This window comes from Leptonychotes weddellii, chromosome 9 (assembly GCF_054177405.1).
Source record: "Leptonychotes weddellii isolate Sample4059 chromosome 9, ASM5417740v2, whole genome shotgun sequence".
In the NCBI taxonomy this organism is placed as follows: domain Eukaryota; kingdom Metazoa; phylum Chordata; class Mammalia; order Carnivora; family Phocidae; genus Leptonychotes; species Leptonychotes weddellii.
In genome coordinates, this window is record NC_138377.1 from 100,232,007 (window position 1) to 100,257,138 (window position 25,132).

The window sequence follows — 25,132 nt, forward strand, 5'->3', positions numbered from 1 at the left end:
AATGACCGGGATGGGGATGATGGCGGTGATGCAGATCAGGGCCGCCACGAGTGTACATGGTGGCATTTGGAAAAGGCCCCACTCTAGGCAGGTGCAGCCGACGGGGACTCTGCCCCTGCCTTCGTGGGAAGAAAAAGGTGACTCTTCCTACAGGTGGGCACAGACTCACGCGTCCTGCAGAGCGTGGTGGTGGTGATGGTGCCTGGAGCTGGCCTGAAGAAGCAGGCGGATGCTGGAAGGGGGCCCGGTGGAGGTGGGGAGGGGTGGGAGGGTGGGAGTTTTTGGTGGTCGGGAGGGGTACTGTGGCTGGCAAAGCCAAAGGCACTGACATGGTGAAATACGAGCTTCCTGCCAAGAGCCGGTCGGGGCGGGGGGCACATCCATCCAGGCTCGGAGGTACCCCAGGTGGTGAGGACATGCACCCCAGCCCAAACACTATGGCACACAGGTATGCTTGCTGAGAGTAAGGCTGGTCGTTGCCGGGAGAGACAGCTGGACACTTGTGTGTCCCCGCTGTGGGCTGGGGCCATAGGCCGCCTGCAAGTCAGCTGCACTGCACAAATATTTATCTTGCTCTTTATACCTCATTAAAAGCCCCTTTTATGATGTTGGTTCTGACTGTGGGAGTTGAGTACCTTCATTTCCAGCCCCGCAAGGCTCGCTGGGCGGGCAGCCTGGGCGCCTCGCTCTCTGTGCCCCGCATGGCCCTCAGGGGAGGGGGGGGCTCCGCAGCTTCCCGGCCACAGTGCAGACAGAGTGACATGTCTTCCACCTCGGCCAAGCACCTTCTCTGCTCTGAGCCTCTTTCCTCATCTGTGTAATGGGTCAATAACTGCCAGCTCCCAGGGATGTCTTGGGGATCAGGAGAGATGATGTCCACAGCTGATACACAGTAGGTACTCAATGCATGTTGGTTCCTTTCCTTCCCTCTCTTCCCCAGCCTTCGAACAAAGAGTTCTTTTCTCAGGCCTGGGGAGAGACCAGAAACTGGAGTTTCCACTGAGGCCTCTTCTTGGGGCCGGGTTGAGTTCCCTCCCAGGGAGACTCGTTTTCTCCCCAGGAAAAAAGAACAACTTCTCCCTGTGTCTCAGGGACCAGTGACCACACTGGGGTCAGCAATCCCAGGCCTGAGAGGATGGCTGATGCACGTGTGTCCTGGGGACTGCCTGGAGGTGGCCAAATCGAGGGTCACCCTGGGTCCCTTCCTGGGGCCTACAGAGAGCGCCGAGCCCTACCCCTAGGACCACTCCTCGATTCTGAAAGAGATAGAAAAATCGAGGCCCGTGGGGGAGGAGACTCATCAGGAAGCTCGGCCGCGGCCCAGCCTCCTGCCTCCAGGCTTCCTGCCATGGCTCCTGGCTGCTGAGAGAAAGAGAATGCTGGGATAGGTCGCTGGGGTGCTGGGCCTGCAGGGGAACATCGGGGGTGGGGGGGATGGACCACTGTTTCTAACAATAGCCTCTGTGCCTGTAACAAGCTCACACCTCAGAGGGAGGGAAGTGGCTTGGCTGGGAGAGGCTGGGGAGGAGGATGCTGACCTAGATCGCCTGGGATGGAGGCAGAGGCTGACGTCCTCTGAGAGGGTGGCTTACACCTGCCGAGACCCTCCACCTCCCCTGACTCCCAACACCTGCTAGTAACACTTGCGGACTCTCTGACAGGGGCGCTGCGCTGGGCCGGGCGAGGCAGCTGAAGCCTGGGGGTCGGCAGTCTGGCCTCTCCACAGCTTCTCCGGGGGCCTCGGGCAAGCTGCTGCTTCTTCACAGCTGGCCGACCTTCTAGCCCCCACCCAGGGCCACGACAGTGTCCTCAGGGTCAGCTCACATCATCCTTGCCAGGGGAGGCTGGTGTGGGGACCAAGCCCCAACCCCCTAGAACATCAGAGGCCACCTGACAGTCGGGAAAACTGAGGCCCCCAAGGGGAAGAGATTCATACAGGGAGTTAGAGGAGGAGAGACAGCAGGGTTTTCTCTACTGAATACCTCTCTTCCCTTGTCCCCTGTAGACCTGGGACTTCCAGGGTGTCCCTGCTCTTTGCCTCCAGGCCAAGCTGAGGCAAGAAGCCCCAGGGCTAGGGCAGGCTGTGGAGGATGTGAAGAAAGGGTACCTGGGGCCAGTTGGGAAAGCCCAGTCCCATCCCAGGGTCCAGTGGGAGCCCTTGGCTGGGCGGTGTGCCCAAAGAAGTCAACTCAAAGCAATTTCCTCCCCAGCTGGTAGGCCAGATAAGGGTGTGTGTGGAGGGGGTGGGAGTCATCTCTTTGGTCTCCTGGGATCTGCCTTCCTGCCCAGGAGACTGAGTACCCATGTTCAGTTCAGAGCCCTGACCTGAGGCCTCCTGGGGCCTCTGTCTACCCCAGGGAAGGGCCAGGGCGAGAGCCTGCCTGACCAGTTCTGGGTAGCCCAGAGGGTAGCCAGGCCAGAGAGGCATGGGGACAGAAGCTCTGGACTGAGCTCCCAGGATGTGTGGTGCAGGGACAGTAACAGAAGCACTTAGTTTCTATTCCAGGGCTCACTCTGCAGGGCCACGGGCAAGTGTGCCAAATTCTCCCCAAACACTATGGCCCCAGGGACCAGGCATCAGGAAGCAGCAAGGGTTGTTCCCAGGGGGCAGGGGTCTGGAGACTTGAAGCAATGCCGGAGAAGGAGAAGAGTGGCTACTTGTCTGCTTTTAGTGATAGTCTAGCTGCAAGTTCAAGACAAATAGAAGGCTAGGGGGGTCTTCGGGACTGAGGGAGCCAACATGGTCCGGAAGTCTGCCCGGAGGTCTCTAGGGTCCACCCTCCGGACCGTGGTATTTCTACTTGGGACAGAAAACAAGAGACAAGCCTGTGAGGGCGCTCCAGGAAATCTGCCTCTGTTCTTCCTCTGCAGCCGCTCAGAGGGGCCCCAGCACCCCCAACCCCACCCCAACATTCTCCGTGCCTGGATGTCCCAAAGGTGCCTCAAACCCAACCTATCACATAGAACTCCTTACCCCACCCCTCGACTTGCTCGGCTGCCCGCCTTCCCAATCTCAGCTGGGAGTCGTCCCTAACAGAGGGACAGACGACAGAATCAAAGTCATCCTGCTTTCAGGCCACCTAAGAATGCAGGAACCCAGAGTCAGGAGGCCCAGTTCCAACATCCTACCACTGGGCCTGCTGGACCTTCTGACCCTATTCCTCACGGACAAACAGGAATTATCAATCCCGCCTGCTTTACCTTGACGCTAGGTGTGAGGAGCCAATAAAATAAAGGGTAAAAAATATTTGGGGGTGCCCGGGTGGTGCAGCCAGTTAAGCATCTGACTCTTGGTTTCGGCTCAGGTCGTGATCTCAGGGTCATGAGATCAAGCCCCACATCAGGCTCTGCACTCAGTGTGGAGTCTGCTTGAGATTCTCTCTGAGAGGATTCTGCCCTTCCTGCTTGTGCTCTCTCTTTCTCTCAAATAAATAAATAAATCTTTCAGCAAAAAAAAGTATTTGAGAAAAGTAACCCGCCCCCCAGAGGTATAGAGGGTTACTCAGACAAATGACCGAGGAAGGGCATTTATCAAACCACTCACCAGGCTTCCTGCTAAGTGTCTTATAAACATCATCTCACAACAATCCAGTGAGGATGATACCCACTCTGCAGATAAGAGACTGAGGCTCAGGGAGGCAAGGTGGCACCCAGGTCACAGAGCGAGGCAGTATGGAGCCAGGATTTTAATTGGGATCTCACATGTGTATCCTAGCTCAAGTCCCCGGGGCTTCCATTGCACCAGGCAGGGACCCCTCATTGTTGCGAGTCCAGAGAGCTAACTGGGCTCTGCTCCAGCTCCACCAGGGGCCTGCCACCCACATGACCTTGGGCAAGTCATGGCCCCTCTTCTGTCAGCAGGAATAGCGCAAATTCTCCTAGGCAGAGAATTTCCGCCAGGGAGTGATGCTGCCGGGCTGGCGTAGGCACTTCTGCAGCGCAGGTCTTCATGATACCCCGACCTCAATCTGCCAGCGCCCTGACCATCAGCCGTGCGCGCCACTGCTGGGGCCCAGGCTGCCGCTGGGGTGGGGTGGGGGCTTGGTGTCCTGAGCATGGGAACTTCCGTCCAACCAGCCAAGCAGAGGGGTCCTGGGGACCAGAAGACTGGCAGTGAGCCGTGGCAAGAAATGCGCCTCTGCAGAAGCTTCCCCGGGCTCCGGCCCGCTCTGGACCCGGACGGGGGTGGCCTCACAGAGCACACCTACCCCCCACGTTGGCACCTGCAGGCCAGCCTGCCTGCCACCGCGGCCGAAAGGTGTTAAGTTGGACAGTGGCAGACAGAGACAGAAGCGCTCGCACGGTCACCTGCCTTTTTCCGAACTGCAGCTCACAGTCCTCCTCTCTTCCTCCCACAGATGACAGCATTCAGCCCATGGCTGAGTTAGGTTTGTTCAGAACAGTGTTGGCCCACCCAGTTCTTTTACAATTTTTTATTTAGTTTCTGGAGCCAGTGTTCTGCCCACAGCCCCTAGGATCCCTTTACAGTTCGCGCGCACAACTCCAGGCTCCTCAGATGCTTTTCACTCCCTACGGCTAGCCCCTGGGGCTCTTTGTCAGAGACCCGCCCCAGGCTGCTGGAAGCTGCTTTGCCTGCTAGCACCAAGGGCAGGGAGTGCCCTGAACCGGGGACTGCCATGCAAGGGGATATAAAAATTCCAACTCTTTGCCCGAGGTGTGAGGTACACTGTCCCCAGAGCTCCCCACGGCACTTTGCTTGGTGTCACCCTTATTTGGCTTCCTTCCTTCCATCCCCTGTCCCTCTTCCCCATTCCCTTACCATATTATTCCTGGAAACACTGCCCACCTCAGCCCCACTGGGGAAAAAAAGCTACTTTCATGCAAATCCTCACCTCAGGGTCTGCTCCGGAAGAACCCCCAGGACACCTGAGATAGTTGCCAACAAAATTGGCACAAAAACCCATATTTCTGCTTCTCATGATCAATCTGTAGATCTCGCAACCTGGGCCTATTCTCACTTGGCAGCAGGTGGCTACAGTGGAGTAGAGGCAGACGGAAGATGTATTCTTCAGTTTTCCCCAGTCCACCACACTCCCTACTGCCTCCCACTGGCCCTTTTCACCCATTCACATTCCCTGCCTGGCCCCTCAAGGCTCATGAGTTTGCTTTCCAAACAATATAGTCCAGTGGTTAACAGTGTAGGCTCTCAGTCCAGGTTCACCAATTACTGATTCTGTGACCTCATATAAATCCCTTTATGTCTCTTGGTTTCCTTATGTAAAAAATGAGTATCGCAGTTGTTAGAGACTTACATGGGATACTGACTGTAAAGTGATTTTCATAGTGTCTAGCACCTAAGAAGTCAAGAAATTACTACCATTTGTCCTCTTGGAGAAGATCTGCCTGCTACCATCTGACAGCCCAAATCCAACAATCTGAGATTACCTGTTGGCCCCTCACTCCCCCTGTGGGGAAAAATACCCCTTCCCCCAAGAGGTTTGGGTCTGGCCACTCACCTCTTCCCACTGGTGAATATATCGAATGAGGCGGGAGAGACGCAAGAGGCGCAGGAGGCTGAGGATCTTGGTAAAGCGGACGATGCGCAAGGCCCGGGCGGTCTTGTAGACCTCTGAGTCAATGCGTGTCTCTACGATGAGGAAAATGTAGTCCACAGGGATAGAGGAGATGAAATCCACCACAAACCAGCTTTTGAGGTACTTCATCTTAATCCGCTGCGGGTCCAGGATGATCTCGGTGTTGTCCTCCACCACGATCCCTGTGCGGAAGTTGAGGACCAAGTCGATGAGGAAGAATGTATCCGACACCACATTGAAGACGATCCAGGGTGTGGTGTTCTCATCCTTGAAGAAGGTGATGCCCACGGGAATGATGATTAGGTTTCCGACCATCAGCAGCAGCATGGTCAGGTCCCAGTAAAATCTGCCCAGAGACACAGGGGTCAGTCGCCAGGAGGACAGAGGGAATGAGTTACAGACTATGAGAAAAAACTCCAAGGGAGAGCAGGTGTGGAAGAGGGAAGTCTTGGGAGGTTCTGAGTCACTGCGTGAGATAGGCACATGGGTACCATGGGCAAAATATGGAGATTGGCACCGAAAGGCTCTCTTTTCCCTAAGGATACCCTCTGCCTGTCCCTCTGTCTGCTCCCCAGTGACAAGCCTCCCACTCCCATCCGCACTCCCCAGCAGGAGTCAGGCTGAAATGCAAACCAAACATGATGTCCAGAGAGAAGTGTGAAGCTGTTTTAGCAGCAGGAGTAGTTCGCCCGACAACACCCCAGGCTCAGGCCAAGCTGCTCCATCCTCCCTGAGGGTCAGCTATGGCCTGAGACAGGCTGGCAGGCAGACGTGCTACAGACTGTGACTAGAGAGCAGGGGAGGTCCAGATACACGGCGGGTACCTGGGTGGCAGGAGGCCTGGGATCCAGCCCCAGCTCTGTCACTGACATGCTATGTGATGTCAAGCAGGTTCCCTCCCTGCTCTGGGCCTCAGTTTCCTCACTGTGCAATAAGGGGTGGAGCCTAAACACTCCATCCCATAATTGTGATCTGGCCCTCACCCACACTGGCTTTCTGGGGTCCCCCTTTAGTCTATCCCCTATAGTCAGAAAATGCCTGACCATCTCTCTCCCCCAGAGGTTTGCATTCTAACACAGGGTTGGGGAAGGACAGTGAAATCTTCAAGGGCAGGAAGTGTTAATGAGGGGATTTCAGGCACTTGTGAGGTGTCACTCAATGCAATGGAGTGAGATCAGTGGGGGCTTACAGTATCATTTCTCCTAAGGTGTCAAAGCAACTGCAAGTGCTTCCTGAGGGAGGTGGGAAGGGCCCCTCAGGGCGAAGCCACCTGGCCTAGCAGGGGCCCCTCTGGAGTGTGCAAGACAGCACAGGCAGGCACAGACCCCATGTCTAGAAGGTATGACCAATCAATACCAGGGACCCTGCCTGAGTACCAGCCACCCCGGGGCTGGCCCCAAGATCTAAAACCTGCACTGCACAGCTATTTCCTTCTGCTATTAATTTAAACAGTTACACAATGACAGATAAAGGTATTAAGTCAGGCAGAAATAAGCATGTTCTCTCCCAAGAGAAATAACCTTTCAGCCATCTTTAATTCTTGACTATAAGAAAGCTAGGAGGGAGGAAAGAGAAAAAAAGACAAGCTTCCCTCGAGTCTTCGTAGGGTCTTGTTCCAAAACCAAAGTGTTCCTGCCAGAAGAGTTCCAGGTTAGAAAAATAAATATTACTTCACAGCAAATTGCTTTCTTTGCCAGATTCAAAATGGCGCTATAAGTCAAAGAGAACAGGATCTGTCTCACTGAAGGTGGATGAGACAGCTGTCCCACACCACACAACTCAGGGAAGGGCAGCTTCTGGAAGGGCAGCTTTGGACAGCTCCTTTGAAAGCCAAGCCATTCAGGGCCTCAAGACAGGACCCAAGTCAGAGCCTCTCAGGCTAAAACCTTCTCATTCTCAGGCTGGTGCTAAGAGGTCAACTTCAGCGCCTTCCCTGCCCTACAACCCACCACCCTTTCTCCAGCCCGAATCCCCCTATGCCATCTGGGAGAACCCAACCTAAGACCCAAGAACCCACCCCAGCCATCACACCCACCACACAGAAGACAGCACATCTTGCTAATGACGTGTGAGCCCCAGGAGAATGGTTTCGGCTTTTATGGGATGCTCCTGAGCTGTGTACACTCTCTACGCAGCCTCATGCACATCGTTCAAAGACAGCTGCAGACACACATTTGAAGCCACAAACAGGTATCCCCATTCACACAGAGTGTGCAAACACCCCTATATACACATGGTCACCATTCCCTTTCACTTCATCTCTTGGGAAAAAAAAACAAAACAAAACTGGCATTGAGAGGCTACTGAGGGCCCCATGGCCTCCGTACATAAAGCTAATAATACACACAGGCTAGAGGAGTTTCTAAAATTAACAGAGCGGGAGCAAGGCGGCTGGGAATGCTGACTTGGGCAGGCCTGCCACTCCAGCGGGTTTCTACACTTTCCCCAGCTCTAGTTCTCTCAATTACAGACCAAATTTGAGACAGTAATTAACAGGAGAATGTTTGCATTTAGTGGTCTTCATAAAACCAAATTACACCAGGCAAAAACAACCATTTCCTGGCATTCTGACTAATTATTTCAATCGTGAGTTTCCAGATGCTAAGGGATATTTCTGGTGCCTGATCCAGGCTGGGGTCGGAATGCTGGAGAATTCCTCCCCACAAACCACTATCCTGGAGCATCACAGAGCTACCCAAAAGGCAGCATAATGTGGTGGGAAGAGAGGCTTTCAGAGCCAGCCATCCTGGGTTCAACTCTTGGTTCCATCATTTACTAGCAAGTCACTTAATCTCTCCATGCCTCAGTTTCCTTGTCTGTTCACTGAGAATAATAATGGTACCTAACTCAGAGTTATAAGAATGACATGAATTGATATTTGCAAAATGCTCTGACTTATACCTATCTGTATTACTAAATGAGTCAGTAAGGAACTCAAGTCAACAAATTCACAGGAAAGAGACGAGGGAGGAAGATGAAATCTTCCAGGGAGGAGTCAAAGCAAAGCATCTACTGGGGCTGGGGGTGGAAAGGAGCTTATAATGGTTCTGGGAGAGTCCAGTGGTGAAGTCAAGGACCACAGCATTCTGTGAACAGTCAGGCAACAGAACCAGTCTACCTTGGCAGACAGATGCTCTGACCTCAGGGAGCTCATGGTTCAGTCAGAATACAAGGCTTAGACAGAAGACAAGTTGGGCAATGATGGAAGAAACCGTCCCAGGCAGCAGCCCAGGCATGGCTCCCGGTGGCCCAGAAGGGTGAGGCCAGAAAGTGCTCCTGGAGGACCTGGGCTTTGGGAGCTGCCCTTGGCCTTGGAGACTACCTCCCCTTACTTTTGCAAGCAGGTTGCACAGATTCCCAAAAGCAGGGCCAGTTGAGAGCGGGGAGAGAGAAGGGAAGGGGAGGCGTTCAGCACCGCGGACAGCTCCTGGCGCCTCCCAGCCCTGTTCTGCTCGTCTGGCCAGGGGAAGTTGGCAACAGCCTCCCCACTGCATCTTCAGTTCCTGGGCCCCTCTTCTCGCCAAGCCCAGTGATCAGAAGCATCTCAAATGATTCCTTAATGTCCTGGGCTTTTTTAGGGGGCTCCTTGGTGACTGAATTCATAAAGACTCCAAAACATTTCACATGTATCAAGCACTTAACTTTGTGTTTCCCATGCATTATTTCATTTAATCCTCACACCAGCACTGAGTTGGCTGCTAACATCTGTATTTTGCAGATGATGACACTGAGACTCAGAGAGAAGTATCTACCCAACATCACACAGCTAGTGAGGGACAGAACGAGATTCTGAGAGGTCTGGGGGGACTTGAGAACCTGACTGCTTAGGATTTTAGGCACCTCAGTGGGATGCAGGGAGGGAGACCAGCCTTCCTGGCACCTCTGCGTCACTCGGGGAGGTAGCCTATCACAGCGAGTGTAGACAAGAGAGGAGAGAGAGATGGGGCCAGATGGTGACTACCCTTATAGTGGTGAGCACTGAATAATGTATAGAATTGTTGAATCACTATGAAATCGCACCTGAAAGTGATATAACATTGTATGTCACCTCTACTTCAATAATAAAATTTTAAAAAGAGAGAGAGAAGAGAGAGTTGTGAAGAGGTTGGGAGGGGACCCATCCTCCTGATGCCAGAGCCTTCTGGTGTACTTCCTGGGTGGGGGAAGTAGCATGACTTTCAAATATTAAAAGCATCCTGGTCATCCTGGTCAATCAGGCACAGCTGTGCTATCCTGTAAGAGGGGTCTGTGGAGGAGGGAACAGTAACATTTCCACAACCTCAAGCTGGATGCTCCATATTCCCCCAGCACCTCACTGCCCCTAGAATCATTCATGGCTAGCTCCCACAATCCAGGGTATGCATCCGTGGTGGCGGGTGGCAAGCCCTGTCAGGGAAGCGAGGGACAGCCAGACTTAGACATGCTGGAGTTGGCACATGCCTGAATTAGAGGCCTTGTTCTCTCCAAAGCCAGATGACCCGCCCCTGTCCCAGTGTTCTCTAAGCTAAAGGGAAGACACCTCACCCCAGTTTTAGCCCCAGGACCCCAGGCCTGTCCTCCCTTAATCCTGGACCTCTCTTCCTGCCTGGCCATCCAAGCAGGCAGGTGGCCTCTCAGCCAGTGGGCGTGGCCTACAGGGCAGCTTTGGAGGAGAAGGTCTCGTGTGCAGAAGAAACGGGGGATGGCAAAAAGCCAACCAGCCCTTTTACACGGACACCTGGAACATTCCATGGTTTGGTCTGATAGGAAGGTTATGGCTGAGGGAGCTCAAGGGAGCTGAGGAAAGAGAAGATAGGAGGCTCCTGACCCTGAACTCAGAGACTCAAGGACCAGACCAAGGGCACTCTCCTTCCCCAGAGGCTGAAGAGGAGTGAAGGGTAATAAAATGGGGGCAGGAGAAGTGGAAGTCAGAAGAGGGATGGCCTCCTTCACCCTTGTCTTGTCCACACACACCCATGCTTGCCTTTGAGCACATATGCTCACACACACACACACACCATTAATACAGTTTTGTACACTCTCATCTATGCACTCCTGCTAATTTTTGCTCCCATACACACACGCATATTTTCTTGCACACCTGCTTGCACACATTTTGACACAAATGACATCCACTGGGAATCCTGCCAGCTGGAAGAGAGGGTCGGGTTTTGGCCCATTACATTTTTTCCATCCTTTAGGATTCATCTGAAGTGCTACTTCTTCCAGGCCTCTCCAACCCCTCACGGATGGACCTGGGCCCGGCCTGAGCCCTGGCTTTGGACATCCCAGAACGCTGTGGCTCCCTGAAGGCAGGGGCCTTGTCCCAGACATGGCTGTGCTCCTGCCATGCTGAACTGCAGGCCAGAGTCCTCACGATTCCTCCCAGGGGAGTGGCACACCCAGGTCCCCACCATTTACCCCTTCCCTCTTTGTAGACACCTCTCCTAGCACCAGACCTGCATTCCCACCTGCCACCCGGAGGGCCTGCTGGCTCCTACACCCAAGTCCAAGGCTGAACACAGCATCTTCTTCCTCAGAGCTCAATGGCACACTCAGCATTTCAATCACCCGGGCTCAAAACCTCAAAGCTATCTTCAGCTGCTTTCTCTTTCCTGCAGGCCCCACATGCAATGACAAGTCTTGTCTCCCATCTTTTTTTTTTTTTTTTTTTTAAGTAGGTTCCACACCCAGCGTGAAGTCCAGTGCAGGGCCTGAATTCATGACCCTAAAATCAAGACCTGAGTTGAGATCAAGAGTTGGGACACTTAGCCGACTGAGTCACCCAGACACCCCTTGTCTAGCATCTTCTAGGATGGCTTCTGAATCTGTCCTTGACTGCTTTGTCCTAGATCAGTTCCTCACTGCTCCTCGCCTGGACCCTTGCCCCCGCTGCCTACCTGTCTCTAGCCCCCAAGTTCTTTCCTTCCAACTCACATGATCTCTGGGTTATCTTTCCAAATTTTATGATTTCGTCACCCCTTGCTTGAGCTTTCTTGGCAGAATCCCCATGACTACAGAAGAAAGTTCAAGCTCCAAGGTCTGGCATCCCCTGTGCCCCACTTCCCTGTTCTCCCTCCTGCTTCCTTCACAGTAACCACTGGACACCCACCCCCTGGCTCTATCTCCGTCCACATTCTGGCTCCTCCTCCTGAGAATGGCCCCTGCCTCCTGAACCCCCATCTTGTGAATTCCCATCCCTCATCCAAGACCCATCCAAGACCTCCTCCCCCGGGAAGTTGGCCTAACCATGCTGTGTGTCTGGGAGTGGCTGTCTCATCCTGCCCTTCCGTCGGGCACCACCTAGCTCTCCTCTCAGGCTCCCAACAAGTCATGGAAACCAGGAACCCAAGAATCCTGGTGTCTGAGACAGTGATGGGAGCGGGGAGCTCCCCCTGGGTTCCCGAGCCAGCCCTTGGTTTTCCATGCCCAGCACAGACAACTGCCCCGGGTGACAGCGAAGACAATGAGACAAGAGGAGGATGGCAGCCAATGTTTTTTGGACCCTTATGACATGCCAGGCACTGATCGGTGTACCTTATATGGATTATCTCATTTAATCCTCATAAAATCCCTGTGAGGGAGATACTATGATTGCGCCTATTTTACAGATGAGGAGACTGAGGCACAAGAAGCTGAGAAATTTGCTATGTATGGTGGATCAAGAATTAAGCCCAAATAGCCTGCCCCCAGAGTCCTACTTTTCCCTTACGCAAGCTTCAGCTGAATCCTGACGACGTCACTCTCCTAAACCCCAGGCACCTCTGAGTCGGGGGTGGGGTCAGCATCCCCCTGCCCCCCATGCTGGGGTCACTTCCTGTCTGTGCTAGGAAGGTTTACAGGATCCTTTGAGCATCCTGTCATTTTCTGGCCATCCTGCCAGCAGCCATCTGCCGCTGTTCCATCTCGGGGACCCTGATCGTGTTAGCACTTGGTTCACAGCCTTCCATTCCTCTCCAAACCCTGCCATCATCCTGGGAGACCTCCACTCCATGTATCAACCCCAAACACGCAGCCCCTCAGTGGCTTGGTGCCCTGACTCTACTGACGGCACATCATCACCCACTCCTGCAGCGGGGGAGGGACCATGTCACCCTCTGCAGTGGCTCCATCTCTCACCGCAACCTCCTTTCCCTCCAGCTCTCTTAGCCGGTCCTGCTGAGTCTATTCTGTAGTGTCTGTCCCAGGAACCTTGAGTCACAGAACCCTCCTGCCTCCTCCCCTCCCCTGAGACACAAGGGTCCAGCCCTTCTACCTCGCTCACCCGGTCCTTCTGGCACCCTCTTCACAAGATCACGCCCTGGATCACGGCCACCATTCACCCTTTGCATGTTTCCTGGGGACTGTGCAAAAAATCCCACCACCTCAGACCCATTCTGCTAAATATGTAGGCGCCTTAGCTCCCGTGCCTCAATTTCCTCATCTGGGTTTCCATACTCAACTGGCGCTCACCCCCACCCGCCCCACCTTCCAGGAGACCCTTTCCCCACCAATTTTCCTCCACTTCCAAGTATCTTCTCTCTCCTCAAAGCTCTAAAACCACTCTTCTACCCCACTCTCAGCAGATAACACCACCTTCTCGTTCACAGACAAAAGAGAAGCCACCAGAAGGTCCCCTTCCTCTTTCTGCCACCAGACTGCGACCCCTGCTTGCCTCTCCCTCACCCCTTCCCCCTCCTCCAGTCACAAAAGCATCAGCAACCCCTCCACCTGCCTCTTGATACAAGTCCCCTCTGCCTCCCCAGGGACCCTGACCCATAGGTTACCCCCTCTTGTATCTTCAGTCTCCCTCCCCAAGCATCATTTCCCAACAGCTCATTCTTTTAAGCTCCCTACATTTAAAAAATAAAACGAAACCATTCCCGAGTCCCGAATCCCTCTGCCTGATGTCTTCGCCCAGAGAGAAGCTTCCTGGGAGAGGCGTCACGGGGCCAGCTCGCTCCACTTCCATTGCCTCTCCCCACACTCCTGCCGACCCCTCAGCAACTGCACAGTCCTCGGTGTGCTTTGTGGTCTGTTCCTGGCTGACCCTCAGCAGCACCTGACACCACGGGCCACTCTGAGACCCTGGGTTTCCTCCCTTCTCTCTGCCTCTCTTTCCTTCCCCGGAGGGGCTCCTCTTCCCCTGCGTGACCTTTAAGTGTGTTTGTTCCTTTGGGCCCTGGCCTCTTCTCTCTCTCCACACTCTCCCTGGGTGACCTCGCCAGCTGCCAAGGCCTCCATGATTCTGCTGGCTTTCAAACCAGACCTCTCTCTTAAGCTCCACACCCATGTGTTCACTTGCCGACTACACCTTTACACCTGGATGCCCCTGTCATTCTTGGCACATCCAGATAACTAAACAGCTTCCTCCCAAATGCTTGTGCTCCCAGCATGGGTTCCTCTAGCCATCGAAATGCTCCATCTAGAAACCGGGGAGTTAGTCTCTATCTTGCTCACCTACCAACACCCAGCCAGTGGGACTGAGTCTCCTAGCACACCCCCCGGCCTACCCCGTGGCTTCCTACCTGAGCCCCTGGCCTTTCCAGGACCTGCATACTTCAGGGGCCCACATGGGCTCCGCATCCTCCCGGCAATCCACTCTCCACACTTTGCCAAGCCCAGAGTCCTTCTGTGTTCCCAGCTAAACCCAGTCCCACTGTCATCCCCAGGCCCTTCTGAATCTGGACTCTGCCTCCTTCCCACATCTTGTCACTCTTCCTCTCCCCAATGCTCTGCTCCAGACATACCAGCAGCTTTCCATGCCCAAAGGTACCACACTTCCTGTCCTCTGGGCTTGCCTACACACCAGCGTCTGCCTGGGACTCTCCTCACCATCCCTGCCCAGCCCAAGTCCCTCATCTCAGAGGAGGCGTCGTTTCTTTGTATCCTAAGAAATCTGGTTAGGTGCCCCTTATATGCGTTGCCCTAGCATAGTATTTATCACACTATGACGAAATTGTGTGTTTGATTTGTGTGTTTATATCTTGTGGCCTACACGACTCTCTGAACTTGGCACTGGGCCTTTTACGTGGTGGGTCCTAATACATGTGTGAATGGGTGGGTGAATGAATGCATGCACGCCTTAGGACGCAAAGCTGAGTGACAGGTGGCCCAGCAGAAGCCGTACGAAGTGGCAGCTCACTGAGACCCACAAGGCGTTCATAAGCCTCGATGATCTGGGTGGAACGTGTCCTGTCCAAACCCCCAAGACCCCAAGACTCCCAGAAACATCCATCAGAGAGTGAAATGCTGAAACCCATGGTGGAAAATTCACAGAGAAGGAAGGGCAGAGCCCGCGGGGGGGGGGGGGTTGGGGGAAGGGGAGAGGAGTAGCCGAACAAGAGACAGGCCAGGAGAAGCATGGGGTTTGGGGTTTCTGACAGAGTGGGGTGACAGAGGGGGCTGGGAGGGGGACACAGTGGCCTCAACCTAGGCATGACTGTTTCCACCCTGACTGGAACAGGCCCAAGGTGGCCAAACACCCCCCCATTAGGGGCATGCCCTCTAAGTGGGGATTTTAAGGATTCTCCCTCCTCCCGAAATAGGAAGAGCACAGAGATCCAGGAGGTAGGGGTGGAGGAGGGGAGGAGGAAAGGGCAAGGGTAGGAAGGAGAGAGTCCCACCTTCTCCTAGAATCCCCCTGTGTTGCCCCCACTTTGCAGACCCAGGATGAATCTTATGTCCTCAGCCCTGCCCTGTCCCCCCCAAGAGCAGAAATGATTGTTCTTCCTCTTCCGAGACATGAACACATAGCTGGGCCCGGGGCTGGGGAGTGAGGGGCTCAGGGGCCATTCCTAAAATTGTCTTATTGCTAAATGGATGGGTGGACTAAAGGCCGTTGCCAGGGGGGAAAAGACTGCCAAAAATAACAAGTAAGAAACTACCCTAAAAGGTTAACACTGATCATGGCTACGTGGTGGGATTGCTCCATCACACACATGGCTACGTGATTTTGTTTGCTCCATCACACACCTTTCTAGATTTCCTACACTCTGTTCTACTTTTAAATTCTATATTTTCTTAAAAATGGGCAAATATTTCCTTTATAATCAAAAAACAAAATCTGCCTTTAGCCAATGACCAGTGCCCCGTGCTGGGAAGAGTCCCCTCACTTGAGTCAGGAGAGAGATACACACTGGGTCCTCGGGGCAACTCCTAGGCAGCCAGCATAAACATGCAGAAAGCATGTTAGCATGGCAGGGAGGTCAGGATGAGATTTTTTGGAGGAGGGCGGTGATAAAGGAGGGAGGGATGGCCTCAAATGCTGTCCCATTTGACAGGCAACGGAGACCACGTGCTGACCCACAACACACACGAGCATCCTTCCTTGTCTCCCTCCCTCCCAACCGTGAAACCTGGATCTTTGACCAATTCCCCCCTGCCCCCTCCCTGTCCAGGCTCCTGCTCAGTATTCTCTGGGGCAGAGCTGCTGCCCAGCCCTACACCCTCCCAGAGAAGCTGCTGGCTGCCTGGGAGCTGGATGGGGTCCTCCCCGCCTGTGCCCTGGGGCTGGCATTGTAGACTCTCCCTCCCCGTCAGGCTGGAACTCCACACAGAGCCAGGCTGGGCCCACAACTCTTGCATCTGAGGGCATAACCCCGCCATCCTCACCGCCCCCCTCTTCTGGCCCAACCTCCCTGACTTGGGGTCTCCCCCCCATAACAGATGAATTGCTCTCTTCCTCCCACCTGCCTCTGGCCACTAGGCTCTATTTTTAACCCACCTCAAACTCTGACTCAGAATCACAGGGCTCCCAGGTAGCTGCTCCCTCGTCTGCCTGGGGCTGCCTCCAGAAGATTCAGAGCCAAGGGCATCTAGTGCTTGGTTTATGGGTGGGTAGTTGGGATTTGGTTGTATTTTTATTTTTTTAAACTGTCTATGTGACTTAAGGAAGAAAATTTGGTTTTGGTTTTGAAGACCCAAGAAGACATGTTAAACTTCTGACACTCTGCGAAGTCCATCCTGGTCCTGGGCTGAGGCCCTAGCATTTCATCATACAATGAGGGCCAGTCTTGGCTATTCCCCGAGCAGAGGTGATCTTTCTATCATATAGCACAGTGCTCCGCACACAAATCACTTGGGGATTTTACCAAGACACAGACAGGGATTTACTAAGTGTGGCGTGGGGGCTGACATCTGCATTGCAAATAGGCTCCCTAGTGATAGTAAGGCTGCTGGTCCGGGGACCACATGGAGTAGCCAGGCTATAGCAGACAGGTAGGGAGTTTAGGCATTCCAGTGTCTAAACACCTGGCTGTGTGGCCTCGGACAGATCACTTAACCTCTCTGAGCTTGTCTCCTCATGCGCAAAACAAGAACATGAATCCCACCTCACAGGATTCTGGGAGAATTCAATGAGATATTTATAATATGCTACGCAGTGCAAATACTCAGTGTAGGCTGGCTGTTATCATCACCATTTTTATTCTTGTGACCACTCAGATGCAAGTCCTGGCCTGAGGGCTCTGGGGATACGGACACGTGTGGACCGGTCTCACCACAAGGAGCTCTCAGTCTTAGGGACGGACAGACTCACCCCTACAGGGGAGCTGATGATCCAGACCAGTTCCACGGGCAGATGAGCCATAAGCTGGTGGGGGCGGGTAGTAAAGGGATTGTCTGGCTCTGCAGTGTGGGCTGGGGATAGCTGGAGGGGAAATTCAGCCAGGCTTGAGAATGTGGACAGAGAGGAAGAGGGAGCAGCACGGCCTGCTGGGTACGAAAGCCCCAGAGAGGAGGCGGCCCAAGTGTGTCCACGGGTCAGGAAGGTCAGTGTTGCGGTTACGGGAAGGAGGCCCAAGCTACACAGCAGGAGTCCAGCCCAGGGGCCTGAGAGTCTTGGGTTCTAGTTCCCTGCCCTCTCATAATCCTTTTCTCAGTTTCCCCATTGATAAGAGAGGCTGGAGCTGGACGAACTCTACAGACATGCCAATTCCATGAATCTCTGCAGTGCGGAGGCTAAAGAGGCCAGCCAAGGGCAGCTGGCCAGATGGAAAGCTCGCTGAGAGAAGAGCACAAACCGTGGAGAACTCTGGCCCCCCATTCCCCCATCCAATACTGGTCTGAAGAGAAGTCGGGGGCATCCTGAACGCCAGACTGAGTAGTCCGGACTCTTCCGGGGCCCTGGGGAGCCACGAAGGTCGCAGAGGAAGAGAGATCCTCGGGGAAGGGATTGTGACGGCACAACTGAGCACGGGCCCGGCCATAAGAACACCAAGATATCAACCCATTGCTTCTCTGAAGGGCCGAGACTTCCTCAGGAGACTTTAAGTCTGTGCAAGCACAGGTACGTTAATGTAAGAGTGAGTGTGCACACACACACGCGCGCACACACAGGCACACATACCCCGACATGTATAGCAGGGGCCATCTGCTCTATAGCGCCCCGAGATGCCAGGCTGCTGTGTTCCCTCAGACTAGTGGCCTAACCTCTCTGAGCTTCACCCAGCCCACAAGACTACCTGGGGAGAAACGGGGAGGTGCCGAGCAGCTGGGGCACTTGCCCGCCCGGCTTCCAGGCAGCAAAGGCTCAAGCACAGCTGCCCGCACTCAGGAGACCGCAACGAAAATAGCATTCGGCTGAGGAGCAGCACGGAGGGAAGCAACCTCAGGGGAACTTAGGTAGGAGAGCTCACCTGCTCCCGAAGGAGGGGGCACCGGGGTAAGGGCAAAACCCGCTGGACTCAGGGCAGAGGTGAAGACGACGCCACTGGAGGGCCGCCCCAGGGAAGCTAGCTAAATATTCACTCTGGGAGGGTCTACGTGGCCCCCTTCTTGTTGGGATCAGGGTTCCCTGGAGGGGCCTGGGCTCTTGACACCACAAGCCAGGTGGGACTCTGCTGCCTTCCGTCTAGGAAAACACCATCTGACAAGGATGAGGAGCAAGAACTGTGGTCCCTGGGGTCCCGCCAGCCCTGGAGTTTTATGATTTCTGATTGCTAACACAAGAAAAGGTAATGACTCCCTGGAGAGAAGCCTATCACAAATGGGCTTGGATGGCAGGCTGGGGAGCGAGCATCTCACCCCCAGGCTCCGGGGAGCCCTGAGGGGCTGAGGCAGACGAGGTGCAGTCAGAAAGCTGCAGACCATTAGCGTGGGGAGGGCCTCAGAGGTGCCCAGCTCACTGGCTCCTCAGGTGACAGAAGCAGAATCAATCTGGGTGCTCCCCCAAATCATACCCGCCCGGGGGGCCACACTGGGAGGCCCAGGCGTCCGTAACCGCAAAAGGCTCCCAGGTGACTCCGCAGCCGGCCAATTCCAGCTTCAGGGTCTTGGGGTCTTGCTAAAACCCAGCCCCTCTCCGGAAGCACTGTCCACTTTCAGATGAGGAAAGCAAGGCACAGGGAGGGGAGGTTTCGTTCCGGTCCTCACAGCTGGATGGGGCAGAGCTGAGCATCCACTGACCTCTCATTCACCACGGGCCCCCTCGGCTCTGTCCGCAGAAGCTGTGGAGCAACACAGCGGGATGATGACTCCTCAGAGCCTCTGGGACAGGATGAACAGCTTGCCGCATTTCCTTCCCCTGCCAATTCCAAAGCCCATGGTGCTGCTGGCCTGCCCCCCAGGACTCCTCCAGGTGCAGCTGTCTAGTATGACCCGTACTCTCCCTGGACCCTCACCTCTGAACTCTTCCGGGGCCAGGTCTGAGCTGTCCCCCAGGAGAGATGGCTGGGAGAAGGGGGTTGGCGTCCTTTGCCCAGCGAACAAAAAAAAGAAAGCCTGATGATCCCACGGGTGCCATGATCTCATGCGGGGGGAGCAGACCAGATACCACACAACAAGCTGGGGAGCCTCTACCCTGTCCCCCGGCACAAAGGGCCGGCAGAGCCTCCGCAGAAAGAGACCCGCGTGTCAGGAATTCCCACTGCCCCAGGAGAACAGGGGCTGCACAACTCCAGGATCACGCCTGAATTGGCCTCTGGGAGGGAGGGAGGGAGGGAGGGAGGGAGGTTCTCATCAGCTCCACTCATCAGCGGAGCTGTCCCTGCCCTGCTGGCTCAATTTGTACTAATGGGGTCAGGATTACTGGTTCAATACCTATTTGGGCAATTAGCTTTGCTCTCTTCTCAGCCTCAGACTGGGCCCTGACCCTGGACACTGAGACAGGAAAGGACTTTGCTGAGGTCATACAGCAGAACAGGAGGAGGGTCAGGAGGACAAACTCGGCGTGGGAGGGGTGGGCAGTTACAAGCTAGGAAAGCTCAGGAGGAGAGAACCCGGGGCTCCAGGGTGGGCTGGCCCCGATGCTGCACAGACGGGCCCCAGCTGCAGCGTCTCCCCTGCTGGACCGTGTTTCTTCTAGAAGGTGCTGATGGCCCTGATGAGGCCTGTGGATCTTTCCTGTCCCTGCAGAAGGGAAAAGCGCCCTGTATCCTCTGACGGACAATAGGTGGGAGAAGCCGGCTTTGGCGATGAGTGGCTGGGGACTCGCGTTAATCATTGACAGGGGCTACTCCAGCCTACGACAGGGAACTGCAGGGTAATTACTTCTGGCCTCCAGGCCACACACTCAGTGACATGAATGCGGCAGCCACACCTGCCTTCTGGGCGTAGTACAGCAAGAGAAGGGGGCTGTCTCAGAGGTTGGGCAGCTGGGGCCAGGGCCCGGAGGGCTCCCTGAGCCACAAGGACCCAGGGGGAGACGCCAGAGAGACACGCACACACATGCAAACATATGCACACATACTCAGCATCAGGGTCAAGACCCAGGGCAGTGGGGAAACAGTCCTCAGGGGAGAAGCACAGAGTTTAATAAGTACAGGTCCAAAGAGGCAGATTTTGAGTAACCTGCCCTTAGTGCCTACCAACACCCACCCCAGCCCCTTAGCTCCATCTCCCAGAAACCTAGTTCCAAGAAAGTGTGCAGAATGGTTCTCTCTTTCCTTCAAATCCAGCTCAGATCTGCTTCCTCCGGGAAGCCTTCCCTGACCATCAATCTGTACTGATCTACCCTAAAGAGGAGCTGAAACCCTATTCTCTTCTTTGCTGGGTGGGTAGTGACCCCCATCCTCCATAACAGGTGACAACAGTCTTGGAATGGAGCATCTGATCTCTGAGGGGGCATGACCCACCACCCCCTTAAGCTTGCCCCTCCCCAGGCCCAGAAGACTATTAGCCAGCCCCATGTTATGTATTAATTTCTGAAAGCCTCGTTCACGCAGACATAACACGTCCACCCACACGGATAAATGCTTAGGCAGACACAAAATCATCAGCAGCCAATTATCAGGCCCCCGCAGCTGCCAGGAGCAGACCCGGAGGCCCCGCGGCTGACTCCGCAGTTTGAGGAGCTGGGAGTGCGGTGGGGTGTGGGGAGTCCCTCCATCAAGCCGGCACACATCCCTGTCCAGCCCCAAGCACCGCTGTGCAGGAGCCACGAGCTGGCTGCCTGGCTGGGAAGACAGACACCAGCCCCAAACAACCAGAGAGCAGAGCGGGGCACGGAGCCGTCACGTGGGAGATTTGGTGGCTTCAGCGTCGAAGGCAGTGGAACCGTTGTTTATTTATAATTTGTACTTGCCCTCCCAGAGAGGCCCAGAGGCAGCTGGCTCAGATGCTGAGAGGTGTAGGAGCTCAGGGAGCTTAGAGAAAGGGAGGGCTTCTTACAGGGGAGGGTCCCAGGTGGGGTGGGCCACATGCCCACCTTGCCCCAAGGCCTGGGGCCTCTGGGAGGCACTGGGGTTGGTTCCCAGGCTTTGTTCAAGGACTCCAGTTCCTGACCCCAGACCAAGGCCTTATCTTGGTCTCAGGTTGAACCCGGATCCTGGCCACAACGTGGGCCTAGACTGTGGCCTTAGAGAGAGACCTGACCTTGATCACACCCTGAGCCCCGACCCTGGACACACAGCCCTGAACCAGGACTCCACTTCCTCACTTCTCTGAAGGAGGGAATGGATAAACCACGTGACCTCCTATTTCTCTGGTGGAGAGAACACGGATTCCACTGGCTACCTGTCCCCTTTCCCTAGGAACCCTAATCATATCCAGGTGCATCAACCATATCCAGGCATCTGGATATGGTTCCAGAATCCCAGAATCCTCCATGCCAGTCAGGATCCTGATCTGGCATCCCCAGGAGCAGAGCAACCCCAGAGTTGGCAGGGGTGGGCGGTTAGGGCAAGCATGTCCCAGCCTCCAGACGCTGCATTTTCAGATACGGAAAGACTCCCTTCTCACTGGGTCAGCTTAAACTAAGAAGGGACTCAGAAAATACCTATCACTGCAAAATTCGGGCATGGAGCTGGGGCAACCGGAAAAAGGTCCAGTGGCCGAGCGCCTGGGTGGCTCAGTCGGTTAAGCATCTGCCTGCAGCTCAGGTGGTGGAGCCCCACGTCAGGCTCCCTGCTCAGCGAGGAGTCTGCTTCTCCCTCTCCCCCTCCTCATATTCTCTCTCTCATGCTCTCTCAAATACAAAATCTTAAAAAAAAAAAAAAAAAAAGCCAAAATGCTCCAGTGACAAGACCATTCAGGACCTCTGGTTGGGGTCTAGGGATAGACTGTGGAATGTTGAGGTCTTTGCAGCCAGATGTTACATAACCCACTGGGTTCTGATTTCATCTCTGACATGGACTTACTCTGTGACCTTGGGCCAGTGGCTCCCCCTTTCTGGTCCTCTGCTCCCCTTTGATAAAATGAAGGCTTTAGGCCAGAGGTTTGCTAAGGCCGACGAAATCTCCCATGCCGGCTCAGCCCCATCACCCCACAGCCCTCCGCACTGATAATGTGTGGTCAAACATTATCTGCAATGTTTTCATTCTCAGAATGTTTGTAATTTTACTTTTTAAAGCTAACAAAAAAGAAGGAGGAGGAGACAAAAAGGGACAAGAATGTGTTTAGAATCCTCGAGACCAGGTTCTGGTACTTCATCGCTGCATGATTTAGGGCAAATCTTTTTCTTTATCCCATCAGAGACTCAGTTTCTTTATCTGTAAACTGGGGATAACAGAGCCTATTGTTCAGGCCACCATATAGAGTAAATAAAATATGAGATATAAAGCTTCTAGCAGTTTGGTACCTGTTATAGATGGTTCATAAATGGTGGTTACTGACCTGGGAATCCAGTCTAGTCTGGATTCTAATCCTGGCTCTAGTCTCTGCTGGGTTGAATCGAGGGTTGTAAACTCAGAAGCCTTACAAAGGTCATCAGCTCGGGGCCGGGGGGTGGGGGGGCATGAATGATGTGGCTGGGTATGGGATGTTAGGGACAGTGGGCAACCGGAGAGCAAACGCCAAATGAAACGGGGCAGCCTCTAGTCTTCTCCAGCTACCTGCTATGGTGTGGGAACGTGGGGCCAGAGCTGCCAGAGTTTCCGATTTTTCAGAAGCCCGAAAGCCAAATTTTTATGTCACATCTTTCCATTTTAAAACACTGTCTCAGATTTGTTATGACACACTATGCTGCCTAAACAGAACACATCTGGGTGCTGTATTTGGTCCATGGGGTGCTGCTTAGCAACTTCTGATCTAAGTACTGCTGTCTCATCTTGAGCACCGTTGGTGACAGGGAGCACACCCTCGCTCTGTGCTGCTTCCACCCCGATTCTGGGCAGGTGCTGATGATGAAGAGTGTCTTTGAGTGGCCTCCTAGGCTTTGGAATCACCGATTTCCAGGGCCCTGGCAGTGCTTTCTCAGTAAAGCCTGGCTGGCAGAGAACGTCCTCTCCAAAGCCAAGACAATGCCCCTGCCCTCCCCACGGCCCGCTCTGGCGGGGAAACGTGGATTCTTCAATATCCCCTGGGCCCAAGCAGGACCGCCTGGTCGGCCTTAGTAGCCCTTCTATTAATTAGCAACTGGCAGTCACAGCTTTGTAAGAGTCCTTGAGCCAAGGGGTGTATGTGCTGGAGCTGGTTGCCTCCTTGGATATGGGACATGCCCCTCCTCCCCGCCTGGGTCAGCTGGGACTGCACCTTCTACTTTGGGCAAATTCCCCCAGGATGGCCAGTGTTGTGACAAAGGGCCACTCGGGCTGCTATGACACTGTCAGCTCTGTCGTCTGTATGTGGCCTGCTGCCTTCCAGGGTGGGAGGGGCAGAGAGAAGTGACAGGTAAGTCCAGCCCATGGGGGAGGCTGCTAGGCATGGTGTGGGGCAGCGGAGGGGGCACTGAGGTCCAGACAACCACCCCCCCTCACCCGACAACCTCAAAGCGCCAAAGCAGCTCCTTTTACTGGATGTCTCTTCCTCTTTGCAGGCAGCCACCGTCAGGGCCACTCTCCTGCCCTGACACCTCTGGACTCTCTGGCTGACATCTGTTCCTTCCCAGAAACCCCCCTGCAGCCCAGCAGTCGCTGCACTCCCTGACCCTGCCCCTCCAGCCGGGCCCACTGCTCTGGCCCTTTGAATGGGAGAGAAGCCGCCCAAGCAATGGGACCAGACAGTTCGTAAGGGCCCTCCGGCTGTGTGGCCTCCCTCTGCTCACCCCACCCCATCGGCCAGGGCTAGCAGGGTCCAAGCCGCAGTGCAAGAGGGGAGGAAGGCTGTGAATCCAACACCCGCAAGCATTCAGCTGACCTCTGTGGCTAAGGGTTGCTCAACCCAGTTCACAGAAGTCGCCCTGCTGCGCTCAGTGCTAGAGGCCCACAGGAGAAGACAGAGTCTCTGCCCTCAGGGAACTCAGTCAGGGAGCCCAGGCTAAGTAGAGAACATACACATGATCTGAACCCCAGCCCTCCGAGCTCAGCTCTGCGCTGGGCACCAGCAGCATCACCTGGGCCCCTTTCAGAAATGCAGAATCTCAGACCCCGCCCCTAATTCTGACCTGATGAGTCAGAATCTGTAGTTTCACAGGATCCCCAGGCGAGCTGGATGACATGACAATGTGAGAAGCACTGCATTCAAACAAACCCACAGCTCCATCCAAATGCCCTGAGGTGGTCAGGCCGGGGACAGATGGATGATGGTGGGTGGCCGTGTGGCCCGAGAGGGCATCCCAGAAGACCCAGGGGCCCGAAAGCAGGGGAGAGGAGGGCAGATGGACAGGCAGACAGACAGGCAGACAGCCCAGCGCTGTGGGAGGCAGGCCACCTGACAGCCCAAAGCCTCACAGCTCACAGCAGCTAAGGGAACAAACAGGGGCAGGGCTGGGCAGGGGAGCAGCCCCCAGCCTCATCACGTAGCAGTCACACCACGGGGAACTGAAGCCTTGCCACGGGGAGAACCTGGAGCCCCGGCTCCCCGCCTCGGCCACACAAGGGGCCCGGCCCCGTGGGGCTTCTGCGCACCCCGCATCCCGGGAGCACCTCAGCCCTGAGCCAGGTGCTAGCCTTTGCCCCCAGCCCAGTCTTATCAGGATGAACACGTCCTCATCACTGGAGAATCCTGCTGCCCCCTGTATCAGCTAACAGCACTGCCCAGGCAGCTCACCTTGGAATTCCCCTCTGCACCAAGGCGCCCTTCCCCCTCCCCTGGCGCCGCAAGGCCTGCAGCTCTTTTCAGCCTGGCTTTCTACACTACAACAGATAGAGTGAGCGCCCATATTCCTGAGAGCAGAAGGAGCATTCTCGGGCAATGGCCTCCAGGAAGCCCCCCCCTCGCACCAACCCAGAGCCGGGCTGCTCCCTCCTTCCTCCTCACCACCTCCTATGCAAACAGTCCGGCCCCTGGTTGAAGGGGAGAAG

General features: G+C 54.9%; 1 protein-coding gene across 1 annotated transcript in view; it reads right to left on the reverse strand.

The window, feature by feature from the left end:
* HCN4 (hyperpolarization activated cyclic nucleotide gated potassium channel 4) overlaps window positions 1-25,132 on the reverse strand; it is a 42,584-nt gene that overhangs the window by 12,574 nt on the left and 4,878 nt on the right. Inside the window, exon 2 of the mRNA XM_081831373.1 lies at window positions 5,478-5,901. Within this exon, the coding sequence (XP_081687499.1) occupies window positions 5,478-5,901 (424 nt within the window). The remainder of the gene's footprint in view (window positions 1-5,477; window positions 5,902-25,132) is intronic.